Source organism: Anopheles coustani, chromosome 2 (assembly GCF_943734705.1).
Source record: "Anopheles coustani chromosome 2, idAnoCousDA_361_x.2, whole genome shotgun sequence".
In the NCBI taxonomy this organism is placed as follows: domain Eukaryota; kingdom Metazoa; phylum Arthropoda; class Insecta; order Diptera; family Culicidae; genus Anopheles; species Anopheles coustani.
Genome location: NC_071289.1, coordinates 61703969 through 61728090, shown reverse-complemented (window position 1 = coordinate 61728090; position 24122 = coordinate 61703969). Strand labels below are relative to the sequence as shown.

General features: G+C 40.7%; 9 protein-coding genes across 10 annotated transcripts in view; 4 read left to right on the top strand and 5 right to left on the bottom strand.

Annotated features, from left to right (window-relative positions):
- Positions 1-24122, top strand: part of LOC131262128 (uncharacterized) — a 207733-nt gene that overhangs the window by 173515 nt on the left and 10096 nt on the right. The window lies entirely within an intron of this gene.
- On the top strand, positions 1303-2805 carry LOC131262125 (uncharacterized). The gene is made up of 2 exons (XM_058264049.1): positions 1303-1549; positions 1617-2805. The coding sequence occupies exons 1-2, from the start codon at positions 1433-1435 to the stop codon at positions 2577-2579; spliced, it is 1080 nt and encodes a 359-aa protein (XP_058120032.1). The 5' UTR covers positions 1303-1432; the 3' UTR covers positions 2580-2805.
- On the bottom strand, positions 2789-4969 carry LOC131262117 (transcription factor grauzone-like). Its single transcript, XM_058264040.1, has 2 exons — positions 4816-4969; positions 2789-4752 (listed from the first exon to the last, which is right to left on the bottom strand). The coding sequence occupies exons 1-2, from the start codon at positions 4921-4923 to the stop codon at positions 3409-3411; spliced, it is 1452 nt and encodes a 483-aa protein (XP_058120023.1). The 5' UTR covers positions 4924-4969; the 3' UTR covers positions 2789-3408.
- On the bottom strand, positions 5242-7208 carry LOC131262114 (zinc finger protein 454-like). Its single transcript, XM_058264036.1, has 2 exons — positions 6923-7208; positions 5242-6866 (listed from the first exon to the last, which is right to left on the bottom strand). The coding sequence occupies exons 1-2, from the start codon at positions 7166-7168 to the stop codon at positions 5277-5279; spliced, it is 1836 nt and encodes a 611-aa protein (XP_058120019.1). The 5' UTR covers positions 7169-7208; the 3' UTR covers positions 5242-5276.
- Positions 10367-12536, bottom strand: LOC131262116 (transcription factor grauzone-like). The gene is made up of 2 exons (XM_058264039.1): positions 12307-12536; positions 10367-12233 (listed from the first exon to the last, which is right to left on the bottom strand). The coding sequence occupies exons 1-2, from the start codon at positions 12421-12423 to the stop codon at positions 10842-10844; spliced, it is 1509 nt and encodes a 502-aa protein (XP_058120022.1). The 5' UTR covers positions 12424-12536; the 3' UTR covers positions 10367-10841.
- LOC131262132 (uncharacterized) lies at positions 13040-14286 on the top strand. The gene is made up of 2 exons (XM_058264058.1): positions 13040-13185; positions 13244-14286. The coding sequence occupies exons 1-2, from the start codon at positions 13075-13077 to the stop codon at positions 14156-14158; spliced, it is 1026 nt and encodes a 341-aa protein (XP_058120041.1). The 5' UTR covers positions 13040-13074; the 3' UTR covers positions 14159-14286.
- LOC131262124 (uncharacterized) lies at positions 14279-16378 on the bottom strand. Its single transcript, XM_058264048.1, has 2 exons — positions 16081-16378; positions 14279-16017 (listed from the first exon to the last, which is right to left on the bottom strand). The coding sequence occupies exons 1-2, from the start codon at positions 16192-16194 to the stop codon at positions 15043-15045; spliced, it is 1089 nt and encodes a 362-aa protein (XP_058120031.1). The 5' UTR covers positions 16195-16378; the 3' UTR covers positions 14279-15042.
- LOC131262118 (uncharacterized) lies at positions 16548-18098 on the top strand. The gene is made up of 2 exons (XM_058264041.1): positions 16548-16721; positions 16784-18098. The coding sequence occupies exons 1-2, from the start codon at positions 16608-16610 to the stop codon at positions 17948-17950; spliced, it is 1281 nt and encodes a 426-aa protein (XP_058120024.1). The 5' UTR covers positions 16548-16607; the 3' UTR covers positions 17951-18098.
- Positions 18171-22269, bottom strand: LOC131262119 (uncharacterized). 2 transcript variants are annotated; one of them, XM_058264043.1, is made up of 4 exons: positions 22052-22269; positions 21832-21988; positions 19168-19241; positions 18171-19096 (listed from the first exon to the last, which is right to left on the bottom strand). In XM_058264043.1, the coding sequence occupies exons 1-4, from the start codon at positions 22166-22168 to the stop codon at positions 18227-18229; spliced, it is 1218 nt and encodes a 405-aa protein (XP_058120026.1). In that variant the 5' UTR covers positions 22169-22269; the 3' UTR covers positions 18171-18226. The 2 variants fall into 2 exon arrangements, with proteins under 2 accessions (XP_058120026.1, XP_058120027.1); XM_058264044.1 differs by lacking the exons at positions 18171-19096; positions 19168-19241 and having other exon boundaries at positions 20832-21988; positions 22052-22259.

Below are 24122 nucleotides of genomic sequence, written 5' to 3'. Positions count from 1 at the left end.
AAAATTCAATCTATGTCCATTGGACATTCTACCCAGCGTTCGATTTGAGTAATCTTAAATCAATTACATTGTCTCTAGATTGACTCGTTATGTCACTAATTCGACTCAAGTCATTGTGAGTCGATTCAAACAGTTTAGGATCAAGTCAGAATCGAATCAAATCGAGTCGCAAACCCAAGGTTACTAAACACTAGACAGGTTGCGACAAATAGAACATTTTTACCGGTTGACGATAAAAAAATGAAAGAAAAATTTGACAAACAAGTTGGAATGGTTTGTTGCGCTGCTATTTTCAATCAAAGAAGGCTTTAACCAGATTATTCAAGTTTGCGGAGGGACAGATTCACAGTTCCACGAGAGCAGGCGTTAAGAGAAATCGAAATCTATTGAACACTATCTTTGAGTACCGGTGTGCCTGTAGCCCGCCCAGCTAAATCCTCGGTAAACTTCGTAAACGATTTTTACTGGGGACGTACAAATGGATGAAGTTCATATCATTCTTCAAGATCAACTCATTGTACACATTGGGTCCTTCCTCCGATTCTACGATTTAGAGCAATATTTTTTCTCACATCTTACGCTTATCACAGCCTATACGGCTATGGTCCAAGCAAACCAAAAGAAGAGAAACAGAAGCATTTTTATGCGAGCCACTAAATAATCTCCAACGTTCCTGCAAACCGCACCAACAACACCACCGTTATTTTGACAGACAAATTGTAAACAAGATATCCAAAATGGTTCCGAGCAAAACTGCTCTGTCGCAACCTGTCTAGTGTTTAGTAACCTTGCGCAAACCAATCAAATCTGATTTGAATCCTAATCGAATCAAATCTTAGAATCCGTCAGATGGGATTCGAATCTTTAGAATCCGTCTAGGGATCGAATATTCGAATCTTCCGAGTCCCGATTCTGCCAACACTAGAGTTGTGTAAATCGGATTCAGATTCATGAATCTGAATGAATCTCTGCCTTATAAGGGATTCATGAATCTTTCGCCGCGAGATTCATGAATCCCAAAGACACACCAAATGGTGTAAAGTCACCAACCAAAAGTCGGTTGAGGGACCACCTTTTTTTTTTCGGGGAGATTCATGACAGAACCATGAAAGATTCATGAAGATTCATTAAGGTTTCGAAGGATTCATTAAGCTTTGAATATTCGAATCCGCAAAGATTCATGAATCCATCTGAATGAATCTTAGGTAAAAGATTCATATGAATGAATCTCGCCAAAAGATTCATTAAGCACAACACTAGCCAACACTAATCCCAACACCAAACAGCAGATTTATTGTTGTTTGGTGTTTGACAGTTTCATCATTCTATCTTAATGTTTATTCCTTTCTTTTTTACATTATTAAAATAATCAAACATTTGTTTTCTGTGTTACATTTAACTTACCGTATCCAAACGGATTGTATTATTCAGGATGGATTCTGAAAAATGTCGATTATGTCTGTGTACAGCTAACAGTCTTGCTGGATTATCGGCGTCGATTGAGGATGATGGTTTTAACTCCATGATAAAGACCGTATTTCGTTTCCCGGTGAGGGATTCTCGTTATTCCAGTCTGCTAGCTGCTTTAATTGACTTACACCTCCTTGTGCTTTTAGGTACCGAAGTTTCATGCATTCGGAAGTAGTAACTACGCTTTGTCCGGTTTGGTTTGTTTTCAATGTGCTACCAGCGTCCGGAATTTCTATTACTTCAGCAAATGTGTCGAATCCAATCAGAAAAAACTTCAGTACGAATGTGAAGCGAAGCAAAAGTCTTTTTCGGCAAATTCTGATGATTGGACACTCGGGGAAATAATACAACATTTCAAAACAGAAGCCGAGTCGGATTCTGCAGCAAGTGGTAGAAGCCTTTTAATGACCACAAAAGTTGAATCTTCAGCCAGTAACAATAACCGAATCAACTCACCGCTAATGGAAAGGCAAGAAGAGAGCACAAATGGTCCTGATTTAGAATGCGTTGATATGCTAGACGTTGAAATACAGCTACCCACCGTTCAAAACGCTGGTGATTTGCAACAGAGTGGTGAACACTTTGAAACTAGAGACCTACGATTGAGCACAGTTAATACTCATTGTAACGCAGTCGAAGAGAACACAACCGATTCAAGTGATTCATTCACCGCGAGGTTAGCTCATCGAGATTCTTTCGAGTTCAGCCTTATCAAAACAGAACAAGAGCTGATAGCTTTCGATAAAAAATTATTGGATAGAGGATATTTTCAGATGGTTCTTGATTGGCTAACTGACAATGTAATATCCAGAGACTGTGACAATCGTATGTTAGAAGCACAGGATCTTATTTTTCACAAAGAATTTCTTGTAGAATGTAGTTGGACGGGGCTAGGAAGGCATTCAACGAAAATTGCATTCAAATCCTACACCAACGTGTTGAAGCTATTCAAACGAATAGGAAGTACACGTCTCATTATGTTAACTGACAAAGAAGTAGGTATATATTTCATGAAAAAGCTCAAACATGCCAAACAAAGAATACTAGCAAAAGGCATTCGGAAATCGACCTGTCGTAAAAAATTTTCAAGAATCTCAATGCCGTGTTAAAAATAAGCCAAAAACAAGCCTAATGATTTCAACGCCGCGTTAAAAATAGGTTCAAAAATAGCCCTATGTATTGGATAAATTTTTTAATCACTTTAACGTTTAAATTGTATTCCAATGGTACGTATGTCGTGTCACAGTTAGTGTAGCTGGTAGGGCGATCCCCGTGAAAACATTTTATTTTTTCATGCAATAAAAAAATTGACCTATTCTTTTGGGAGTAAATTTATGTAATGTGGTTGGTTTTTCATTTATTTACTTATTCTTTTTTATTTTATTATGGCGTAACGACCTTGTTGGTCATGCCGGCCCGTTAAGGGCTTACGAGACTTTTACCCTATGAGTACGTGGATAGTCAGTCCTCTCGTACAGGGGAGGGTCCTGTCTGAGTTGGGATTCGAACCCAGGCCGTCGAGGTGGTAAGCCCCGGCGCTCATGGGCGCATTATTATTAACCTGATTAATTATTTATTCTTCATTTGCCCTTGCTAAGGCCTTATGATACATAATCAGAAGATATACAATAGTCCAAGTGAATTATAGTTTTTGTTGTTTTGGGCAAAGGTTTTAGCGCTTAGTTCTTTTTTTTTCATACAAAATTTTACGAATATTTTAAATCAGTCATATCTGGACAACGATTCTAATAAATATGAATTTCCCTTCCTTCCCTCAATACGATACCTGTTCGCTAAAATTTATGCACAGCTCAGAGGAATTGCATTTCTGTAAAACCAGTACCAGGGATCTATATTATGTGACTTCGTTTTATCCAGTCGAATGATGGCGAACACTGCTTCCACTGGATATTTAAAATTTTACTGCTCATCTAATATTTACACTTGACTCGCTTCCTGTGCTTTCAAGCGTTTATGAGCTTCCCATTCAACGGGATGTTTGTTTTTTCGATGTGTAAAATGATTTGCGTGAGAATTGAATTTTACTCCACATATTTCGCACGTATAGAGGGGATTCCCCGTGTGTGACGCGATGTGCTCCCGAAGGTAAAGTTTACGCTTGAAACGTTTCCCACAGTACTCACACTCGTGTTTCTCCTCCACGTGAACCCGCTGCTTGTGGTATGAGAGTGCCCGGCTGTTCGGGCTTTCGTGCTGGCAAATGTCACATCGAAACACTTGTCCCTCTTCCTTGTGCAAGAAACGGATGTGCTTCTTCAAGTTGTACTTTCCATTGAACCACTTGCCGCAACAAGGGCACTGCAATTTTTCGGAAAGCTCTAGGCCCAAATGCTCCCTAATGTGCCGTTCCATGGCCACCTTGGTACGAAATATTTTACCACACGTTGCGCATATGTGGTTGCTATCATCGCTGTGCATTTGCGTGATGTGTACTTTCAGCGAATGGTGACTCGATAGAACTTTGTTGCATATTTTGCACTCCGCCTGCACATGCATCGTTTCGTGGGCTCGCAATAAATACTGCTTGGGGTACCCTATTCCACATTTGTCACATTTGAACGGACGATCTTCTTCGCTACCATGGCTTTTGGCCATGTGCAAGGACAAATAGCGTCTTGTTTTGTAGCTCTTCTTGCAAATTTCGCACCTTATCGTTCCACGGTGTACTGCAATATGGTCCAGCAGTGTGTAGCGATGGAAAAATTGTTTGTTGCAGCATCGTATGTATCCTCTGGTTCCATGTGCTTGCTGGTAGTGTTCCTGAAGTTGGGCAAAATCATCCAATGGGGCCGAACAAACTTCACATTCCAGGGTGAAGAAGTCCTTTATCCGCTGATCTTTCTCCTGCTGTCTAGCCAAGCTGTCTGCCTCGGCTTTCACTTTGTATTTTGTTTTATTCGTCCGTTTCCCCTTCCTATTGGTTCTGCCCCTTTTTTGATGGCTATTTGTGAACTCCTCTTCACTAGAAGAGTGCATATAATCATCCGATTCAGTGTTTTCACCATCGGATGGTTCGTTTTTAACGAAGACACTCTCCGAAGTTTCCACTGTCTGCTCAGTACTTTCTGCATCGAGAAAGTCAATGGATGTCGTCGGCTCAACCTTCACACTTTCAACGGGAGTTATCTCTACTTTCTGGTCGATTTCAATCGCTAGTTGTTCTTGGTTAAGCTGAACTTGTTGACTGTAGGTATAGAAATCTGTGACCGTTGATAGGCATCCTTGGCAAACCTGCGTCGGCAGTCGCTCGTCTCCTCCAAACTATTAGGGGATGGAGACAGATTCACTATCAAACGGACCAACCATTTTTATTACATTACATACCGAAAACAGAAACACCTTCGAAAGCTTTTCGCGAAAGTTGTCATCGTAAATCGATATTACACCCGAACACTGGACGATTTCCAGGCAAAGGCGACACTTTTCATTCATTTTGGCCTAGTAAAATGTTTGCTCAATTATTTCCTTTTTCATAGCATCCCCGAATCGACCCAAACATAACAAATCCAGAAGTTTACTGTCAAATCCAAACATTTACAGTATGCAACCAAATTTCTTGTACACTTTGCGGACAACGGATATGTCAGACCTACAGAACCATTTTTCGAGATAAATTTGTGATCCAGCGTAAAACAACAACATATTAACAAACAAATTAAACTAAAATCTCCTAAATAGAAATATAATGCACAATTGTTTATGTATAATTTAATTTAAAATAAAATAACAAAAAAATACAATCATGTTTTTTATATTTATTGTACGAAACAGTTATTTCTTATCGCCTACAGAGAGTTGGGTTTCTTATCACTACTTGGAGATTTTCGTTGCGCATCCAGATACGCTTGCTTCCGGGCTTCCCATTCAACGGGGTGTTTACTTTTCCGGTGGTTATAACAATTCGCGTTCGAGTTGAATGTAGCACCGCACACCTCGCACGAGTACAACGGTTTGCCGGTATGAGAAGCAATATGTTCCCGTAGGTAAAGTTTGCGCTTGAATCGTTTGCCACAGAACTCGCACTCGAACCGTTCCTCCACGTGCACCCGTTTCTTGTGATCCAACAGGGCACGGCTGTTGGGGCTTTCGTGCTGACAAATGTCACATCGAAACACCTGTCCGTCTTCAGTATGCATGAATCGTATGTGCTTCCTGAGATTATACTTCCCGTGAAACCATCGCTGGCACACATGGCACTGGACTTTCTGCACAACGTCGACCCCCAGATGTTCGTTAATGTGCCGCTCCATGGCTGGTTTCGTGCGAAACTCTTTACCACATACGTCGCATATTTGGTTTCGATCGCTTCCATGCATGCGCGAAACGTGTGTCTTGAGGGCGTACTTGGATGATACGACCTTCTCACAAATTGGACACTTTTCTGATAGATGATTCGCTTGATGGGCCTTGAGGAGATGCTCTTTGTGGAACGATTGGTGGCATTTGTCACATTTGAACGGACGGTCCTCTTCGCGACTGTGACTTTTCATCATGTGCAATCCAAGATACCGACTGCTTTTGTAGCTTTTCTGGCAGATTGCACACTTGATCGTTCCCTCGTGCGCCGCAATGTGATCAAGCAGCTGAAAACGACGATAAAACACTTTGTCACAGCAACGGATGTAGCCCTTCGTGCCGTGGTGTCGCCTATAGTGAACTTGCAGGCAAGCCAAGTTCTCTAGTGTCTTCGAGCAGAGTTCACATTCAAACTTGAAAAATTCCATTATACGCCTGTTATCTTCGGTCTGCTTCTCCAAGTCTTCGCCGTCCGACTTTTCGCTCTGATCTTCGTCTTTTGCCGTACCTTCTCCATCTTTTTTTGCATGTTTACCACCTTTTAGTATCTTTCGACGACGTTTTGTAACCTTACCGTCAAGCGATTCCACTTTCGGTATGAAATCCTCATCTTTATCACCGTCATCGGAGCTCAGTTCCTCGCTGTCCACTTCATCTTGTAGTACCGGTTTAGCTTTTCTAGCTGATTTCCGTTTCACTTTCGCTGGAGTGTCTGTTTCAAACGAAGCTTCTATTTCGTCGTCGTAAAACTCATCATCGTTGGGAACCTCAATCTTAACCATCTCAAAGGGTTCACTTCCATCAAGGTCGTCGCAGTGGTTTTTACCTTTCTCAACTGGTTCATGTTTAATCAGAATACCACTTTGCGAATCTATTGTGTCACGTACGTTGGAGCGCTGGTACGAAGGTTCGTATGTAGGTTCCGTTTTTACCGCATCGTACCTCCTACCCTTCTCTTTTGACTGTACAGCAAGCTGTTCCTGGTTTGCGAGCACTTGTTGGCTGTAATCGTGAAAATCCGAAACCGCCGAAAGACACTGCTGGCAGACCTGTTTCGGTAATGTTTCATCTGGAGCAATCTGCGAAGCAAGTTTAACTGTTTCAAACTGCGAACTTGAGATATCTTACCGCTTACCGGAAACTGAAAAACGTATTCCAATTTGGCACGAAACTGTCCGTCGTGAATCGATGTAGCGAATACAGAATTCGAGCTTTGTAAGCAAAGACGACACTTTTCACTCATTTTATTTCTCCTTTTATAAAATAGGTGGTTGTTCTGTTTTGGAGGCTTGTTGACAACGCAATGCTTGTATACAGAAGAAGCGTAGGACATAAAGGATGTCAAAAATGCCGTCAAAATAATACAGTGTTGAACACACATTGCGCAATTAACGCCAACAACATGCACTCGATCATTATTTCTAATTCTAAGTTAATCAAAGGAACAGCCACATTTTACTTTTACGTAAGCTATATTTAACTCATGGAGCGATGTGCGTAGCGAATATGGAGGTAAAATCTGCAGCCGTGATTGATTCGGCATCAAAATACTATTTGAACCCGTTTTAGACTAGTGGAAAGCAAAAACAGTTGAAAGAAAATGTTTGCATTGCAAAGAACTCATAACTCGGTAAAATCCCAAATGAAGCCCCCCCAGCCGAAATCGCTGTTGTGGCTACACCATTTGTGAGCGGATGCACCGTAAAGGTATGCAATTGGTGAAACGTGCCGTTGTGTGAACCGTTTGAATTGAATTCTCGTTAAATTAAAGATGATGATTATACTGGAAAGGATGTACAACATAAACTCCCTCATGCATTACTTACATGAGTGTATCAAAATTCGGCTACGCCATCAACCTAGGGGTGCGGTATGAGGGGGGCCCACGGGCCCCCCTTATTTCACAAATTTATAACAAACTCCCTTTTTCGGTAGACCTAGCGCAGTCCGCTCGCTGCGCTCGCTGCGGGCGCGCCGCCGTTTCAAACTCATTTCTTCAGTCCAACTCATTGGTGTATGATCTCCATCTTGCTCAGTTTTACCGATTAGTTCAAGTCATTACAGTTTCTAACGGAAATTCAACTGTTCAAATATTCAAACTGAATTTATGTGCCACCTATTGCATACTTTCAGGCGCACATGTGGAAAAAATGACGACGATGCGGCGACGGGGGGGCTTCATTTGGGATTATACCCATAACTCTTTATGGTACAACGCACGGATCTTTAAATATGTTTACTAAAAATATTACTCGTGGTCCACACTACAGCGCGACGTCGCGTCACAAAACGCGACGTCGCCTGACAGGCGGCCGAACTCTATACAAAAAAAATGTCGCACAAATCGCGCTAGTGTAGAAACAGCGAAAAACGCGACGTCGCGCTAGCTCTTGTCAAATGTCAATTCGAAACGAAAACTAGCCGACAGCTGGACAAAACGTAAACAAACCGAAACACAAACGCAAACAAAACGAGCAATATTCTCCACGAAACATCGGATTTTTCGTTGTACTACTTATTTCTAGCCTTCACAAATGTAATGGCCTTATCACACTGGTCACCAATGGTGGCTTTGCAAACCCACCGAACTGTCAAAATTTGGTTTTGGCATCCAGTTTGACATAATGGTGCCTCTTGGTAGTGTGATAAGGCAGGCCACCTGGGAGTGGGAGTTTATATAATCCACTTTCGGTTCATGCGGTTTTTGGCAGTTTAAGATTAAAATACCGAAATTTTATAATCTTATTATGCTTATAACTGATTATTAATAAAATTAATAAGCATGAATCACTTTCAAATCAAGCTTAACATGCCAGATACAGCAAACTCCACACAATGACAGCTCGGTGATATGGGTAAGCTCATTCACCAACGGACCCCCAGCCACTCCAATGTCATTCGTTTTCGATGGTCGTTTGACAATCCAGTGCTTTTTCCATGCCACCATTGGTGACCAGTGTGATAAGGCCATAATTCAGTTATGAAACTCCGTTTTAATTGATATTTTTACCAAAGTTTTTTCGGGTGCCGAAACGTAAACAAACTGCACTCAACAAGTAGGAGATGACGGAGAAATATATACCTCCTACGGTGGGGCAAAATATCGTCGATGGTTGTTTTAGGTGGTTTTCTCAGTGAATTTCCAATGTAGAAGCGCCAAACTCACTCAGGGTGCATAAAATACGTAGTTAAACAAATATCATGCATTACTACCTCAAAATTCAACAAAAAAAATTTAGCCGAGTTTGCGCCCCAATGTGATACATATTTCCACATACTCCCCTACCTCTGTCGCGCTTGGCTTGCGCGATTGTTCTGCCGAAACTGGGCTACTTTTGAAACGCGACGTCGCGCTGCAGTGTGGACCCCGAGTTACATTGAATCTCTTGATCCTCATACATGAATTTAAAATGTGTAAAAAAAAACTATCCCAAGGAGAACCCTGCTGCACTTACTTACCAAAGGTATCCATGCCTACCTAAAAGAACCTTGCCGAGTGTATTTTTGGTATAATCATATAATCTACTACGAATGGGTATACGTTTTTTACGCGTATAGCCAGAAATAGGTGTTATAAACACGTTGCACAGTCACGTTGTCAAAACAGTTCTCTTTTGCGGTGTCCCGCAAGTATCAAGAGAATTGTTTTACCCTTCTTTTCAGAAGTGTTTTACATCCAAAATTGCATAGGAAATCTGCTGCAAAAGAAGGTGTAAAACACTTCTGAAAAGAAGAGCGATCAGGTCTCAAGAGAATTCTTTTACATCAAAATGACGCCAAAATTTCTCGTTGGGATGTGTTGCTACACATGGATTTGCGGTCGCTTACACTATTTGCATTCATTAAGTGACACTTATTCATCTAGTTTCCATTGTATTTATTTCGCACCATTTTAGTCCCATGCAGAAATAAAGAAAAACCTTGCTAATCTCAACAATAACCAAATGGTGAGTCGAAGTCATGTGCATTCTAACGGTTGGTGTAAATGATGTCAACTTGCCGAACACTGGTATTTGCCTGAATCCCGGTAGATATGCCGTTCAACGTGAATAAGGGACAAGATATAAATTTATTTCTATTCAAGTCAAGCTTCAACGCCATAACACGGGAGAAAGCATATACAGTCGACTCTCGATAATTCAAACGTTCGATAATTCGAAACTCTCGATAATTCGAAGTACAGTTGGTCCCCGCAGTACGCTATACTCGATATACGCGAATTCGCAATACGCGATTTTTTACAACTGACAGTTCATAGCGTTGCTTTAGTTCTGACTAGTCAATTTTACTTTATTTTGGTAGAATGAAGTTTTTAATATGCACTTTTTAACAGAGATATAATTATGCAATGTAAGAAATGGAACACTTGCTAGTGATTTGGATAAAAGATATGTTAAATAAGCGCTTCTCTCTCAGTGTCAACTCTTCAATATGAGGTATAAACGATATGGCAGAGGAAATCCGCAATACGCGAAAATTCGATATACGCTATTGCGTTCGGTCCCAAACATTCGCGTACTGCGGGGACCAACTGTATATCAGTTGTCCCATGGAAAACTCTCACTATTTCGAATAAAAACAATACGATTTGGTACACTCGATAAAGCGAAGTAAAATTCGAAGCTAGGTTGCTCTCTTCACGCGATAATTCGAAGCTGTATCCACTCAACTCGCAACAATTCGAAGTTCTGAGCAAGTTGAAACGTAATAGAACGCGTCACATTGCGGGTGCCCTGTAACACTCTGTTGAACGGGGACGAAGATTTTCGTCCGAATTAGACTACATGGTGTAGACGGGTGGACGGACATATTTGGGGCACAACTGCTTTGTAGGAAGATGCACAAAGAAAAGTGAAGAAAAAACAGTTAGCGTAAACGGAGGATAAAGGCATAGCGTAAATCAATACACGCATACTTATTTCCAGTTCATAACTCAGCAAACGTAGCTGCTTGTTTCCTACCATTCTTGATAATTCGAACTCTCGATAAATCGAACTTTTTTCTGGGTCCCTCCAACTTCGAATCATCGAGAGTCGACTGTAGTACAATCGGGTTCATAGAGTTTCTGCAGTTTTTCCCGCCTTCTGCAGAGCTTTGAGCTCCTTTTGGGCCTTCCATTCGACCGGATGCCTAGCTTTGATGTGCGAGTATCGATTCGCACTCGATTTGAAAGTGGCGTTGCATATTTCACAGACATAGAGCGGTGTTCCGGTATGGGTTGCCACATGTTCACGAAGATTTAACTTTGTCTTCAGCTGCTTTCCACAATACTCACAATCAAACCGTTTACCTGTTCTATGAACTCGATTGATATGATTTCTCAGAGAGTAATTGTTTGGACTCACGTGCTGACAAATTTCGCACTGTGAAACATCCGTTTCTTCATGCATTCGGCGAATATGTGTTTTTAGGTTCGGCTTCCCGTTGAACCATTTTAGACATAGGTTACACTGCAACCGCTCGATAGTTTCAATGCCCATATGACTGTTGATGTGTCTATCCATTGCATATTTCGTGCAAAGCTCTATACCACAAGTTGGACATATGAGTTTGGGTTGGTTACCATGCTTAGTTTCCATATGCACCTTCAAAGAGTTTATGCTAGCGAGAGTTTTTTCACAGATCTTACAGCGCACTTTTGTGTGTGATTTTTTGTGGGAATTATATACGCTTAGCTGTAGAAATGATTGCTTACACTGCCCACATTTGTACTTCTTGGCTTCCGGGTCCCCGTGGCGGTTTAGGGTATGCATTTTAAGTGCAAAGTAAGTTGTGTAGGTTTTATTACATACTTCACACCGGATCAGTCCTTTATGCGCATCGACGTGCTCTAATGCGAGGGAACGTCGGCGGAACCTTCTACCACAGCATCGTACGTAGCCGGCAATGTTATGCTCCTTCCGATAATGAATGTAAAGATCGCGAAACCTTTGTGGCAGAAAGGTGCAAAGCTCGCAGCCCAGATGGAACGAATCGAGCAATCGAATATCCGCTTCCGACGTAGCCTCCTTAGTTGGGGCAGGCTTTTCAACTTCGGAGTTTAAATTTGGAGTTTCTCCTTCATCTTCAAAGCACTGAGCCGTCTGATCATCTGGTGCATCTGACGATGGAGAAGTGTTATCAACAGCAGGATATTCGGTAAAAATATTCGCCTGTTGCTCAACTGGCGTGGACGTTAAACTATGCTTCCCTTCGATTTCCTCACAGTGCGGTTCTTGCTTTATGACTAAGAGTTCTTGCTTAAGTTCATGGTGTTCATTAGTATCCAGCGCAAGCTCTGCTACTGATAGTGACTCAAAACTATGATGCCCATTGAAATTCAAGGCTCTTTCGGATAAAAGCCTTTCTTGATTAGATTGAACTTTGTCACTGTACTTGAAAAACTCTGTTATGATTGTCGTACATTTGCGACAGACTTCGTTCGGCAAGGTACCATCAGGTAGCACCTAGAAGAGAAATACAAAACAATAAATTAACAACACAGTTTAAGAATTTGTTGTTGGTATTGTATGGTGGTACCTCAAATTGAAATACAATCTTAAGCTTTTGTTGAAATTTTTCGTCTCCAATGAACATTTTTTTACCCCTACGAAACCGTTGCAAACATAAGCGACATTTTTGTTGACTGTCTTTCATAGCGAAATCTAAACTGGCACACAATCTATCTAGAGAACTATTACAGAACTGAATTTAATTGTGATTTTTGTCTATTTTAACATCTAGCAACTTGTACGGCTAAACTTGCTTGATCGTAGGTAAACAACTAGATTGCATATTTGGTCAAAGTATATAGCAAAACAGGAACAATCTTGTGGAACAAAATTGATGTTTCACGATTTAGCACTGACAGGACAACAAACGCATTTATTGCAAATTTTAAATTTGCATTCAATTATAAATGTTTGCCAAGCCTAATATTGTAAACAAATTAATGTCTACCGCCAAGTTTTTAACTATGTTTTTGTTACTTATGCGTGTTGTTTTTTATGGCATTTCGGTAGACCAACAACCCCGGTTGCAAAATCATCATGCTTTCTCGTTCTGTTGGTATCAATTGCCAATTTTACAGAACAAGAAAGCTTGCTGATTTTGCTACCAGGGAAGTACTGCTTCGTTCTAGTAACCTTGACCTCTTTTAGCGACGATATGTCAAGTTGCTTGAATTTAATACCCCTCCTTGCGAGCTATAATCCTTGAATTATGCATCGTCGTAAACACAACAAACAACGAAAGTTTTGTTATTCCTCAAGTTAAAGGCTCTTACTATCTTTGCTAAAGTGCAAAGCAATGGCAATGAAGTGCAGACTGTGTTTATGTTTTGTGGACAAACAAATTGGTTATGCCTCCCTGATTGACCAGACATTCCACAACATGGTCAAACGTGTTATGAACTTTTCTGTAAGTTATGCTGACCAGATTATAAATGGAAGATTTGTTAAAACATTTTTATTTCCAGTTACCTACAGAAAATAGCACTGCCAGCATAGAATACAGTTTGCCCGTTTTGGTTTGCAACCAGTGTTGTAAAACAGTGCAAGATTTTTACAGCTTTAGTAAAATGGTAGAAGCTAATCAGGAAAAATTACGCTCGGAAGGCACGGGGTTGAACAAAACCACATCAATTGACGAATTCCTGCACTACATCAAACCGGATCCGGACCAGCTAGCTGAGGCGTGCAATGATATTTTGAATGATTCCCACATGATGTCCATTGAAGCAGATCCTTTGGAAAGAGCTGGTGGAATATACTCACCCACTACAGGGCAAAGAATGCAAAGAGAATTCACAGCACCAAGAGAAAGGCCATCAACGTGTGTTGACAAAGGTGAAGTCATGCATAGCATTACGGAAATGGAAAAACGCATAAATAGTGTAAAGACTAAGCTTGATGCAGTTTTACGCAAGATGCCTAGCCCAGAGAGTGAGCAGGCTCCAGGTCCATCTCCGACAATACATCCAAATATCGTTGAATTCAATCCAATTACTACTGAAGCACAACTTATCGAATTTAATACCATGCTGAGTAAAAAAGAATTCTTGCACGCCTTCTTAGAATGGCTTAATAAGCGTATCGCAAAAGCCCACTCTGGTGAGCAGCGGATGCATGAAGCGCTAGATCTTATTTTCAGTAGGCCGTTTTTTGCCAATTGTAGTTGGACAGGTACATCAACACTTGGAATACAGAAGGTAGGATTGTACAAATTCACACAGGTATTGAATATATTCAGAACAATAGGTTCAAATATGGGCCAGCAACTTACGGATGATAGGATTCGAAGTTACTTCCGAGGTAAGCTGCGAAAAGCAAAGGACAGGCTTAAATTGCAAGGCATCCGTAAGTCCACATGTCGTCCAGTACGGAAATATTAGTTCTTAGTTCTTCAACCAATGTGTGAAAGAAAATTAAATTATAATCTCTATTTTTATAGATCATTGATTGATGTGTACAATTCTATGTTTACTAAAATATATCATAAGAAAACAGTGCAGCTTTAGAAAGACGATATTCATTATTAATTAATAACGATATTATTATTAATTATTTTAACAGTCATCAGATGCATTTTCAAAATGTATAAGACAAAGTTTCAATGAAATATGGTCATATTATCTAGATCAGGGGTCAGCATACATTTCCTAAAAAGGGGAAGATGGACAAAAGAACTGAAAATTTCGGGTCGCATACCTTAAACGATGGTTCAATGTTTGCAAAGTGGAATTAAACCCTTTTGAATGGAGTATCAACTTTCTAAATAGTAATCATACATAAAGAAAAATTTTTGAAATTTTTAATTACACTTTTTGAAACATTTTCGTTGAATTTTGGTCTATTTCAACATATAAATTTTGGTTGGTTGTACCTAGACTAAAATTAAATTACAATACCTCGAGTTTACTGGCGTACTCTCAGTATTAAAAATATCGATCTCAGCTTCGAGAAGCTTTCAATATTTTTAGTCAGGTTTTGTTTCGCAATGGAGTTGAACATTATAATCTAGTTATTTTGAACGCAAAGTAAACGAGGTATAGGTTCAGTTGGCCCGCCGGGCTTTGTTGCCCCCTGCTTTCTTCTTCTTGGCGTAACGACCTCTTGCTCATGCCTGCCCGTTAAGGGCTTACGAGACTTGTTTCCCTGTTGTACGTGGATAGTCAGTCTTCTCCGTACAGGAAAGGGTACTGGGTCCGGGTCGAGGTGCGCTGGCACTCATGGGCCGATTTTCTAACCGGCCCTACCGCTCGGCTGTCGCGTACCCCTACAGGGGAAGATCCCCTGATTTAGCTAATCTAGTTACATGGCAAGATGTTTTGCGCAAACCCGATACTACAACCCGTTCTGTTGCATGCATTAACTTTTTCTTTATAAAGCGGGAAACGTAGGTCATGCCTATTGTGCACACGTTTGTGCTTCCAACGCACCTGAATAACTCTAATACGTTAGTGATTGTGTGGAATGCGATTTTTTTTCCTCCACCTTTACACCTTCCTGTCCAAGAACATTTGGCAAAAAGAGGTTTGGTAAAAATTAAATCGATAAGTTCATGCATGCGATTGTTGCTTTCAATTGCTGTCACTCGGTTATTTATCCAATCCAGCATCTTTTCGAAGTACTCCTTTTCCTCCAACTGCTTGTTAAAGGACATCAGCTCTTCTTCTGCAACTATCGGAGAGAATTCGAAAACTTCGGAAATAGTGGAATTGCCAGATGATTTCCTAGAAACGCCGCGTGTACTTGTTATGCTCTTTAGGAGCATATCCATTTTGTTTGAAACCAGGGCTACACGTTTTTCCATCTTTTTAATGTAATTAACAACTACTTCTTGATTTAAACATTCGGCAGAGGGGTGCTGTCCAGATCTAACGCGAGCTCCTAGGCTGGCAGAAACAAGCGGATGATTATTTTGTTTCACTGGTGTTTTCATTTCGTCCACGTTTAAGCGATTCGTGCTTTTAGAAGCCGCAACATTTGTGGATATCTTCAAAAGTGGGTTTTCATGGCGATTCGAATCGTTTGTTTCCATTTCATCATCCGGATCCGCTTTCATACACTGTAGAAGTTCCATGATTGCCTCATTAGCATCCTTGTCCATACACTCTGTTTGCATTTTTTGCTGGTTAGCTTCTGTGAGCTTGACGAAACCAAAAAAATTTCGAACAGTGTAGGAGCATTGGAAACATACTAGCACCGGCAAGTTGTAGCTTTTACCAGCCATAGTTTGAACAGTCGGCAGCTAGAATGGATCGGAAGGTGTTGTTGCAAAATCAATTACAAAACGAATATATTATACACTTACCTGAAAGGGGAAAACTTTTTTAATCATATCGCTAAAACTTTGGTCGGTTAAAGTAGAGGAATATTCAGTTTGTTTTCCTATAGAACATAAACACAATCGACACTTTGAATTCATGTTGCTATACTATTTATCACCAAAGGTACAATGCATTTAAGTTCTCTTCTGTTTCCTCTTCTTTTTCGTCGAGGGTTTACACCAGTAGGACTATTGAATCAAGTTGCGTGCATGCATTTAAGTCGAACATTCAATTTAACACAAATTGTGACTAAAAACAACACAAGACTAAGTTTGTTTGTAGCGGTACTGTTCTTGAAAACAACAGCCGAAGCAAGATGCCGCATTGCTCTCCAGGTAGATATGACAATATGACATTGATCTGACAATCGTCGACTGTTTACTAACAATAGATGTCGTTTTTTCTTGCATTCCACTTCATAACTGGTTCTCGGGATACACAAAATAATCTTTCTATCTGTATAAGATAATAATCTGTGTTCGAGACCAATTTTAAGCGGATTTTGCTAAGCATGAACTCCAAGTGTCGTTTGTGTTTGTGCTTCGTTGGGCAGCGACCTGAATTCTCGGCTACTCTAAAAGACGAATTTTTCCACGAAATGCTTAAAACTGTATTCTCGTTCCCGGTAAGCGCCAATCGTGTTATTTCTGCAAAAGCTTTTGTAACAACAGCTTTCCGTGATTTCAGTTGCCCTTTGTCAACATTACCGCCGGTAAAACCTTCAACTTGCCTGTACTAGTATGTTTCCAATGTTCAACCACCGTTCGAAACTTTTATAGTTTCACCAAGCTCACGGAAGCTAGCCAAAACAAACTGCAGCTGGTTTGTAAGGGTAAAAACAACAGTTTGCCAGTTGGAAACGCTGGCATCGTGACACGCGATATTCATCGTTTACGGAAAACTCTCACCTCCTACATGGATCCTGATGCAACAGAAAACAATGAAGGCTCAATGGAAACGGAAAATAATGGGGAAACCATGGAAACACATGAACGCAGTTTTATTCGGGGAACAACAGGCGGTACTGGTCATAATCCTTCTTTCTACCGTGCTAATGCAGACGAAGACAACACCAAGGGAACTGACGTTCCAGCTATCGATGAGCTCCTTCAGTACGTTAAAGCGTGCCCAGATGATGATATCGATACAAGCGATGTAAATCATGATGATGAAGCGCTTCTGATGTCTTCATACATAGAAGCAGAAAGTGATAGTGTGTCAAAGGAGGCAGAGACATATGAAGAACACGACACCTATTCGCTAAACTCTAACTGCCGAGACGACAATAGAGACAATTTACCCTCTGGTTGTGTTGACAAAAAAGAAGTCGATAGGAAAATTTATAAAGTTGAAAGACGCATGAACATGATGCGGGATAAAATAGATAGGCTGCTAAACTCGGTAGGAAATTCGCGATATAACTCAATTAAGATGATGATGCGACGTCCATCGTTCGAATTAGCAGTCATAACTTCGGAGGAAGAACTCACATCTTTTAACAAACAGTTGGAGGAAAAACAATACATGGAAAAGGTTGTAGACTATCTTGCTTGCAATATTGACACAGCTGATAGTTTAAATCGCATGCATCAGGCGATAGATTTGATTTTTGACCGGGTTTTTTTTAGTAAATGTAATTGGTCGGGCAGGAATAAAAGTGGCGCAAAAGTTATAGGAATCAGTCAATTCTCCGGCGTACTGGAGGTATTCAGGCGCATTGGCACTACAAACTTGGTCAGTGTCAACCGTCATAACGTGCAGGTTTTTCTAATTAAAAAGCTTCATCATGCGAAAGATAGGGTTCATATGAAGCGTCTCCGAACATCATGTCATCGAACGTTCCAGTTACATTGAATAATCTGTTCCATTCTATTGTTGGGCAACTGCCTACTAAAAATACATTCTTTACCGAAAACCGTGACAATTCAGTTAACCTTTCAACAAGAGGCAGTAACAAAAACATGGATATTTTCAAACCCAAAACTACTCAAATAGAACGAAACGTATGATCGTTTTTATTTTAGTTGTATTTTTTGTGAAAAAAAAACAGACGTAATGAAAGTTACAGAAAGTATCGGGGTAATATTGATGGTTGTCGAACAGCATGTATTGTAACTCCAATATAATCTTTTAGTATGGTTTTAATCGGGATCGATGGCACACCCTTCTTCGAATACCCTGAATGTTAACCCTATTAGCTGCGTATTTAAATCTGGTTTGAAAAAACTTTGCAAGTGCGAAATCACTTATTTTGTTATCTTTTGTTGAACCAATAGTCCTGAATAGAAATACCACCTGTTTATGTCCACCCAACGCCACCTTGTTAGTTTTAGAAACACCGGTCCAATTACATGCGGCAAAAAACGGTCTGCTAAAAATAAGATCTATTGCTTCATGCATACGTTGAAATCCAGTTTCCTCCAAAGAGATATGGCTATTAATCCAATCCAGAAAGGTTTCAAAGTATTCTTTTTCTTTCAACTGCTCATCTAACACGATAAGTTGTGCCTCTTCAGTGATTTGGCTGAATTCGAAAGATGTGCGCCTAGCCCGCGTGTTGTGTTGTTTAGGGAACTTATCCAAAGCCGATATAAGCTTAGTCGTAATAACACCTATGCATTTTTCCATTTTGCTCATGCCTACCAAGACTTCTTGTTTATCGTTGCAAATGGATGGGATTTTCTTCGACACGCCCTTCTCTTCCAATGCAGAGAACATTTCAAATTCCCGATCTACCACTTCTGCGAACATCAAAAGGGTTTCTTCGACCTTATCATTAGCTGTGTCAGCTTCCGGGCCATGATTCGGCGTGATGTATGGCAGAAGTCCGTCGACCGAAGAAGTATCGTTTCGATTCGCCCTTTCAGAACTGAGATTTTTCTGATTGGTTTCTACCATTTTACCGAAATTATAAAACTCTCGTACTCTTCTGGAACACTGGAGGCAGATTAAAACGGGTAAACTATATGGCTTGCCGTCGATGCATTTTTCTCTCAGTATCTGAAAAAAATTCAAAACTTAATCCACAACTCTAGTAAGAAAAGTTGTGAAAACTGCACATAATTACGAACCTTAAAGTTGAACACATATTCAACCATGTCGTTGAAAGCCGGGTCAACCAGGGATGCGTAGCCAATTTGTTTGTCTACGAGACAGAAACACAATCGGCACTTCATTGTTTTTATATTGCATTCAAAAGTGGATTCTACGATTCTACAATGTTTATATTGACTCTGTTGTTGTCGATATGCCGCATATTCTGTATGCAGCTTGGTTGGATTACGCCCAAAGTGTGTATAGCTCGTAAGGTTTCGTATTTTTTCACGAGACGAACCTTTCGCACACTATTACAAACGAATGCAAAAAAAAGGTTCGCCGAACCTTTTAGCGTTCACACGTAACGAATCTTTGATGTAGTTTCAATGATAGTTGGTAAGAATAAATCAAAGTAAGCATTGTAAGTTGCTACTGAAAAACCTCTATGGCCTATGGCCAAGAACTTTTGCGTAGCGTTGCGATTCGAACAAACTCATGAATAACGGAGATCGATGCATCCCCTGCGAACGGTTTTGCTCGAATCAGTTAATTTTACAGGCGAGGGGTAGGGAGAATATCACCTCCGCGACCCTCTAGTGTGGACAAGAACAAGATAGCTGCTATTGATGCTATGCCCTGACTCTTTCTTCCTCATTGGGTCATGCATTTGTGGTTAACGCGGAATAAAAACCGGTTTGATGGTGTGCGTGAAGCGGAAGGCATATGCATTGTATGCGTGTTTAGGATTCTCTTTCAATGCTTTCTGCTGTGTGCAAAAAGAGCATGCCTCAAATGTGCTATCTCCTTCATTCTTATTGGACCTATGTTTGTTTGTCATGTGCTCTGAGTTTTCTATGTTATTGGCACAGCTGATTGCTGAGCTATGTAGAGGTCTCCAGATTTAAATTCGATTTCAAATATCAAGTTTGAAATTAGTAGCAATCGCTGTACGGTTCTGTTTGTTTCAATAATGTGAATGGCGAAAATTAACGCAAAGGCTCTGGCTCATTTCCATGAACCGAAATCCAATGGACCTTTACTCATGCTAACACGTGCATTGAGCGATTAACGACATTGTTGCGGTGGTTGCGTTAATGTGAAGACGCATTACTACCGTATTTCAGCCCACAGCAATTCATTATTTTTAATTGTTGTTTTAATGTTGTTCTTTCATTTATTCAATTCTATAATGAAAAGTACGGAAAACAAAGTAGAAGAGGAAGTTAAACGACAACATAAGAAATAACTTAGTTTCATGTATGCAATTTCATTCCATTAGCTTCACGCCATTTCATTCCGCAATCAAAACAATACCCCATGCATGCATCGAACACATACACCATTCATATCATTAACGTCGAACAGCTGTAAGCGAAACCATCCGTGCTTACACCTGAGCGGAGCAAAGTCGTGCGCCGTGATGGGAGAGAGAATGGAACGTCATGGAAAACGATGTCCATTCCTCGTAGGTTAATATTGGATGTTAAACCTCGGGCATCGGCAACTGACAAATAGCCCAGAGCAATTATAGCACTGACTTATCCTATCGAGACAACATGACGACTAAATAGTATAAAAAGACGGATTGGTGAGAATTGAAGACGAGCTGGGAGAAAGAGTGGGGCTGGACAAAGTAGAGAGCGGAATACGAGACCAACTATGTTTTTGCTCTCTTTTTTTCTGGCGCGCTTGGTGTGCGTGTCACCTCTGACTCAACGTTGTTTACGTGTAATCCGACCCCCCGTTAAGCGGATATCGGGGGGTCAGAAAGAAAAAGACAAAAAAACTGCTCGATATTCAGTGTACCGCCGTTCGCTGGGATCGTAGCAGCGACCCGCATGGCAGATAAATGAAATGTAATTTTTTTTTTTAATAAATTTAGGGAGTCAATCAACCTGCATTTTGCCTTTCATCGTTAGAATTATGCGTTTGCTTCACCGAACTTCTCTTATATGGCCTACAGTAGTACGCATCACGAAGCCCTTGTAATCGCAGCATCCTTCCTTTTGCATTGCGAAGCTTTATCTTAAAAAAATTATACAATTCTTCCTGGGACATAACTGCCTGGTTTGTGGTGCCAATCAATTGGAAAAGCTGCACAATATTACGGAAGCATATGAAGGCAATCTTTCTTGGTACGCCTTTTGCAGTGGTGCCTGTCCAACTACATTGAGGTACAAATGATTTGCAAAAGAATAAATCGAAAGCTACATACATACGTTGTTTGCCATCATTCGATTTGATTCTGCAATCAACCATATCTAATATTTTGTCCATATATGCCTTTTCAGCTAATTTATCGTTAAAAGCTGTACACTCTTCCTTATTAGTAATCTTGTTGAAATCGAAAGAATTTTGTAGCTCAATTCGATTCCTGGAGTCTAAGCTGTTTCGAAGAACTTGTTCCAGTCGTGTTGCAACATAGTTCACACGCCTTTCTACATCAACAATGCTTTCCACCACCTCGTTTTTATCAATGCAAGTTATGGGTTTAACCGTACGATCACTGGTCCGATTATGGCTCTGACCTGATTGACTTCTGCTTAAATTCCATAGATCGTTATTTTGCTTTTGATTTGTTGGCATCGAAATGGGTTGGATGTCCACAGACATGTCGAGCGATTCATTGGCGTTCGGTTCACTAACATCTTCCACAGGCTCTGTCTTAATGAGTTGAAGAAGCTCAGAAATCGACATACTATCATCGTTGCCGGAACATTCCTTTTCCAGTTGCTTCTGAACAGCTGCAACCTTTTGACTGAAATCAAAGAAGTTACGGACGGTTGTTGCACACAGGAGGCACACCGAAGCGGGCATATTATAGGTTTTATTCGCGGCCGTATGCACCGATGATATCTGGAGATATACAAAATTAAGATCCATGATTTCTGGGAAAAAAGTTACTTTCCTTGTACTTACGGGAAACGGGAATACGGTTTTCAGCATGGTGCAGAAAGTATCGTCTTTGAGTGAACATGAAAAGCCTATTTGTTTATCCACTAAACAGAGGCATAGTCGACATTTAATGGTACTCATTACGAGAAAGTAATACACGAAAGACTCGAGCCTCAACTAACGAGATTTTTGTTTTTGTTAATCTTGCAATCCAACGAACTGAACTGCGGTGAGCTGCTTTCTACACACCGTACAAATCAGTTTGTTTATCGGATATGAAATGCACCTTTATCAAAGTATATAGTATTATCAGGTCGAGACGAGAGCAAATTGACTTAAGCAATCCAGTATTGCGATCAAATTGTACCATGCATTTTCATAAAGGGACAGAAAAAACACATCTGTCTGTCTGGTAACGTTTTGAACGAGAGTTGTATGACACAAAAATTGGTCAGTTTTTTCTAGAGATACCCTAATTTTATGTCAGCTATCACGAACTCAAACAGATTCCTCGAGGTTAAATGAAGTGAAGGCATTTGAGCGGACTGTTTGCACCGCGGTGCATCAGTTGATCCTTCTTCTTCCTCTGTTATGCGAGTCGGGGTATATCCTCCTACGTTAATTGGAACACTATAGTTCACGTATTCAAAGGCACTCTTTCACGTATTCAGAGGCGTACCGACTCTGTCCGAACTCCTATGTAGGGGTACGTCCTTTGGGACTGACTATGTAAGTCATATGTTCACCAGCCGTCCATCGTAGAGCTCCAAGGGGTTAAGGAGCGGCAACTAAGGCCATATGTCCCTTGTTAGCAGTGATTTTGAAAAAAATAAGATTTGTCGGAGCTTTTCGGTAAAGAAAGAAATTAGTGTTTATTTCCGACTACAGTCTGTTCCCGAGTTACGCGGATAATGGGGACCAGAGAAATCCGCGTATCTCGAATTTCCGCGTATCTCGAATATTGCTTGACACATAGTTTATACTAGGAGTTAAGAGATCGAGCTCTTGTGTACATGTATCATAGAATATTCAAAAAATTTCTTTGTTCATTAACCGTCACCCGTTCAACCAAACCTACATACGCCCAAGCGACACTCCGGCTCTGAGAAGTTCATTTTCTCTTCTCAACTCCATATGAAAAAAACGGCCGGTCGACTCGCCGCGTGAGAAGTTCACTAAACTGTGGACAGAGGGGGGAAAGGAAAGCAGAAGGTCCTCTCACAGGCGGGTGCGGGGTAAGAATGATGAACGCACCGGCAGATGAATATATTCATCATGATCATGCGCCGACGAACGTTCATGGACCCACGCCGGACCACGCATGCGCCGAACCGCACTTTGGGCACCATGACGGACAGAATGCAATGTGCCGCGAATAACAATTGAAATAAAATGTTCCGCATTTTAATCAAAGTTAAACATTCTGTAGTGACACATTTGTGCCCAACTAAAAAGGCATATTTGTATATCTCTTTCTGTATAACAAGCAAACATGTTTTGTCAAACGCGAATAAGGAATTGAGTTTTATAATTTTGTCCAGACAAGTGTTCATGGTGCGGAGCGGTTAATTCGGCGCATGCGCCGACCGACGTTCATGAGCCCACGCCGTCCCACGGCGTGATTGATTGGCCAATTAGCTGGCTGGGTTACGGTCGGATCCGGACGACGGCGTAGGGCAAAGCGTGCCCACTACTGCTACGCCTGGATTCGGACGACCAAGTAGAGCAAAGCTTGTCCAGCACCTTCGCACATCATTTGCACATGCTGGTTGTTTATGTTTCGTCTACGCCTTGCCGCGTAGCGAACAGTACAATGGAACAGGAGCAGCTGACCTTGAAAGGCAATAAATCATAACTTTGTCGTGCGGTTTCTGCAAAACTACAAATGATTGAAAGATGTTTTCTTTGACAAAGTTGTTTCTCTTGAGTATATCTTTCATTTGAAATGTCGTTTGTAAAAATCGGACAAAGAACAAAAATATTGACAAAATTGAATTATTTAGCAATCTGCAACTTTTCAACTGTTAGGCGGATTTCCACAAACGACATTTCAAGCGAAAGATATTCTCAAGAGAAACAACTTTGTCCAACAAAA

Coding starts and splice junctions, on each gene's coding strand:
- LOC131262125 (XM_058264049.1), top strand. CDS start 1,433: ATGGATTCTGAAAAATGTCGATTATGTCTGTGTACAGCTAACAGTCTT. Junction 1,550..1,616: donor AGACCGTATTTCGTTTCCCG/GTGAGGGATTCT, acceptor TTGTGCTTTTAG/GTACCGAAGTTTCATGCATT.
- LOC131262117 (XM_058264040.1), bottom strand. CDS start 4,923: ATGAATGAAAAGTGTCGCCTTTGCCTGGAAATCGTCCAGTGTTCGGGT. Junction 4,753..4,815: donor CGAAGGTGTTTCTGTTTTCG/GTATGTAATGTA, acceptor ATCCCCTAATAG/TTTGGAGGAGACGAGCGACT.
- LOC131262114 (XM_058264036.1), bottom strand. CDS start 7,168: ATGTGTGTTCAACACTGTATTATTTTGACGGCATTTTTGACATCCTTT. Junction 6,867..6,922: donor AATACGTTTTTCAGTTTCCG/GTAAGCGGTAAG, acceptor CTTGCTTCGCAG/ATTGCTCCAGATGAAACATT.
- LOC131262116 (XM_058264039.1), bottom strand. CDS start 12,423: ATGAAAGACAGTCAACAAAAATGTCGCTTATGTTTGCAACGGTTTCGT. Junction 12,234..12,306: donor AGATTGTATTTCAATTTGAG/GTACCACCATAC, acceptor TTTCTCTTCTAG/GTGCTACCTGATGGTACCTT.
- LOC131262132 (XM_058264058.1), top strand. CDS start 13,075: ATGGCAATGAAGTGCAGACTGTGTTTATGTTTTGTGGACAAACAAATT. Junction 13,186..13,243: donor AACGTGTTATGAACTTTTCT/GTAAGTTATGCT, acceptor TTTTATTTCCAG/TTACCTACAGAAAATAGCAC.
- LOC131262124 (XM_058264048.1), bottom strand. CDS start 16,194: ATGAATTCAAAGTGTCGATTGTGTTTATGTTCTATAGGAAAACAAACT. Junction 16,018..16,080: donor AAAAAGTTTTCCCCTTTCAG/GTAAGTGTATAA, acceptor GATCCATTCTAG/CTGCCGACTGTTCAAACTAT.
- LOC131262118 (XM_058264041.1), top strand. CDS start 16,608: ATGAACTCCAAGTGTCGTTTGTGTTTGTGCTTCGTTGGGCAGCGACCT. Junction 16,722..16,783: donor AAACTGTATTCTCGTTCCCG/GTAAGCGCCAAT, acceptor CCGTGATTTCAG/TTGCCCTTTGTCAACATTAC.
- LOC131262119 (XM_058264043.1), bottom strand. CDS start 22,168: ATGAGTACCATTAAATGTCGACTATGCCTCTGTTTAGTGGATAAACAA. Junction 21,989..22,051: donor AAACCGTATTCCCGTTTCCC/GTAAGTACAAGG, acceptor GTATATCTCCAG/ATATCATCGGTGCATACGGC. Junction 19,097..19,167: donor AATATGTGTTCAACTTTAAG/GTTCGTAATTAT, acceptor AATTTTTTTCAG/ATACTGAGAGAAAAATGCAT.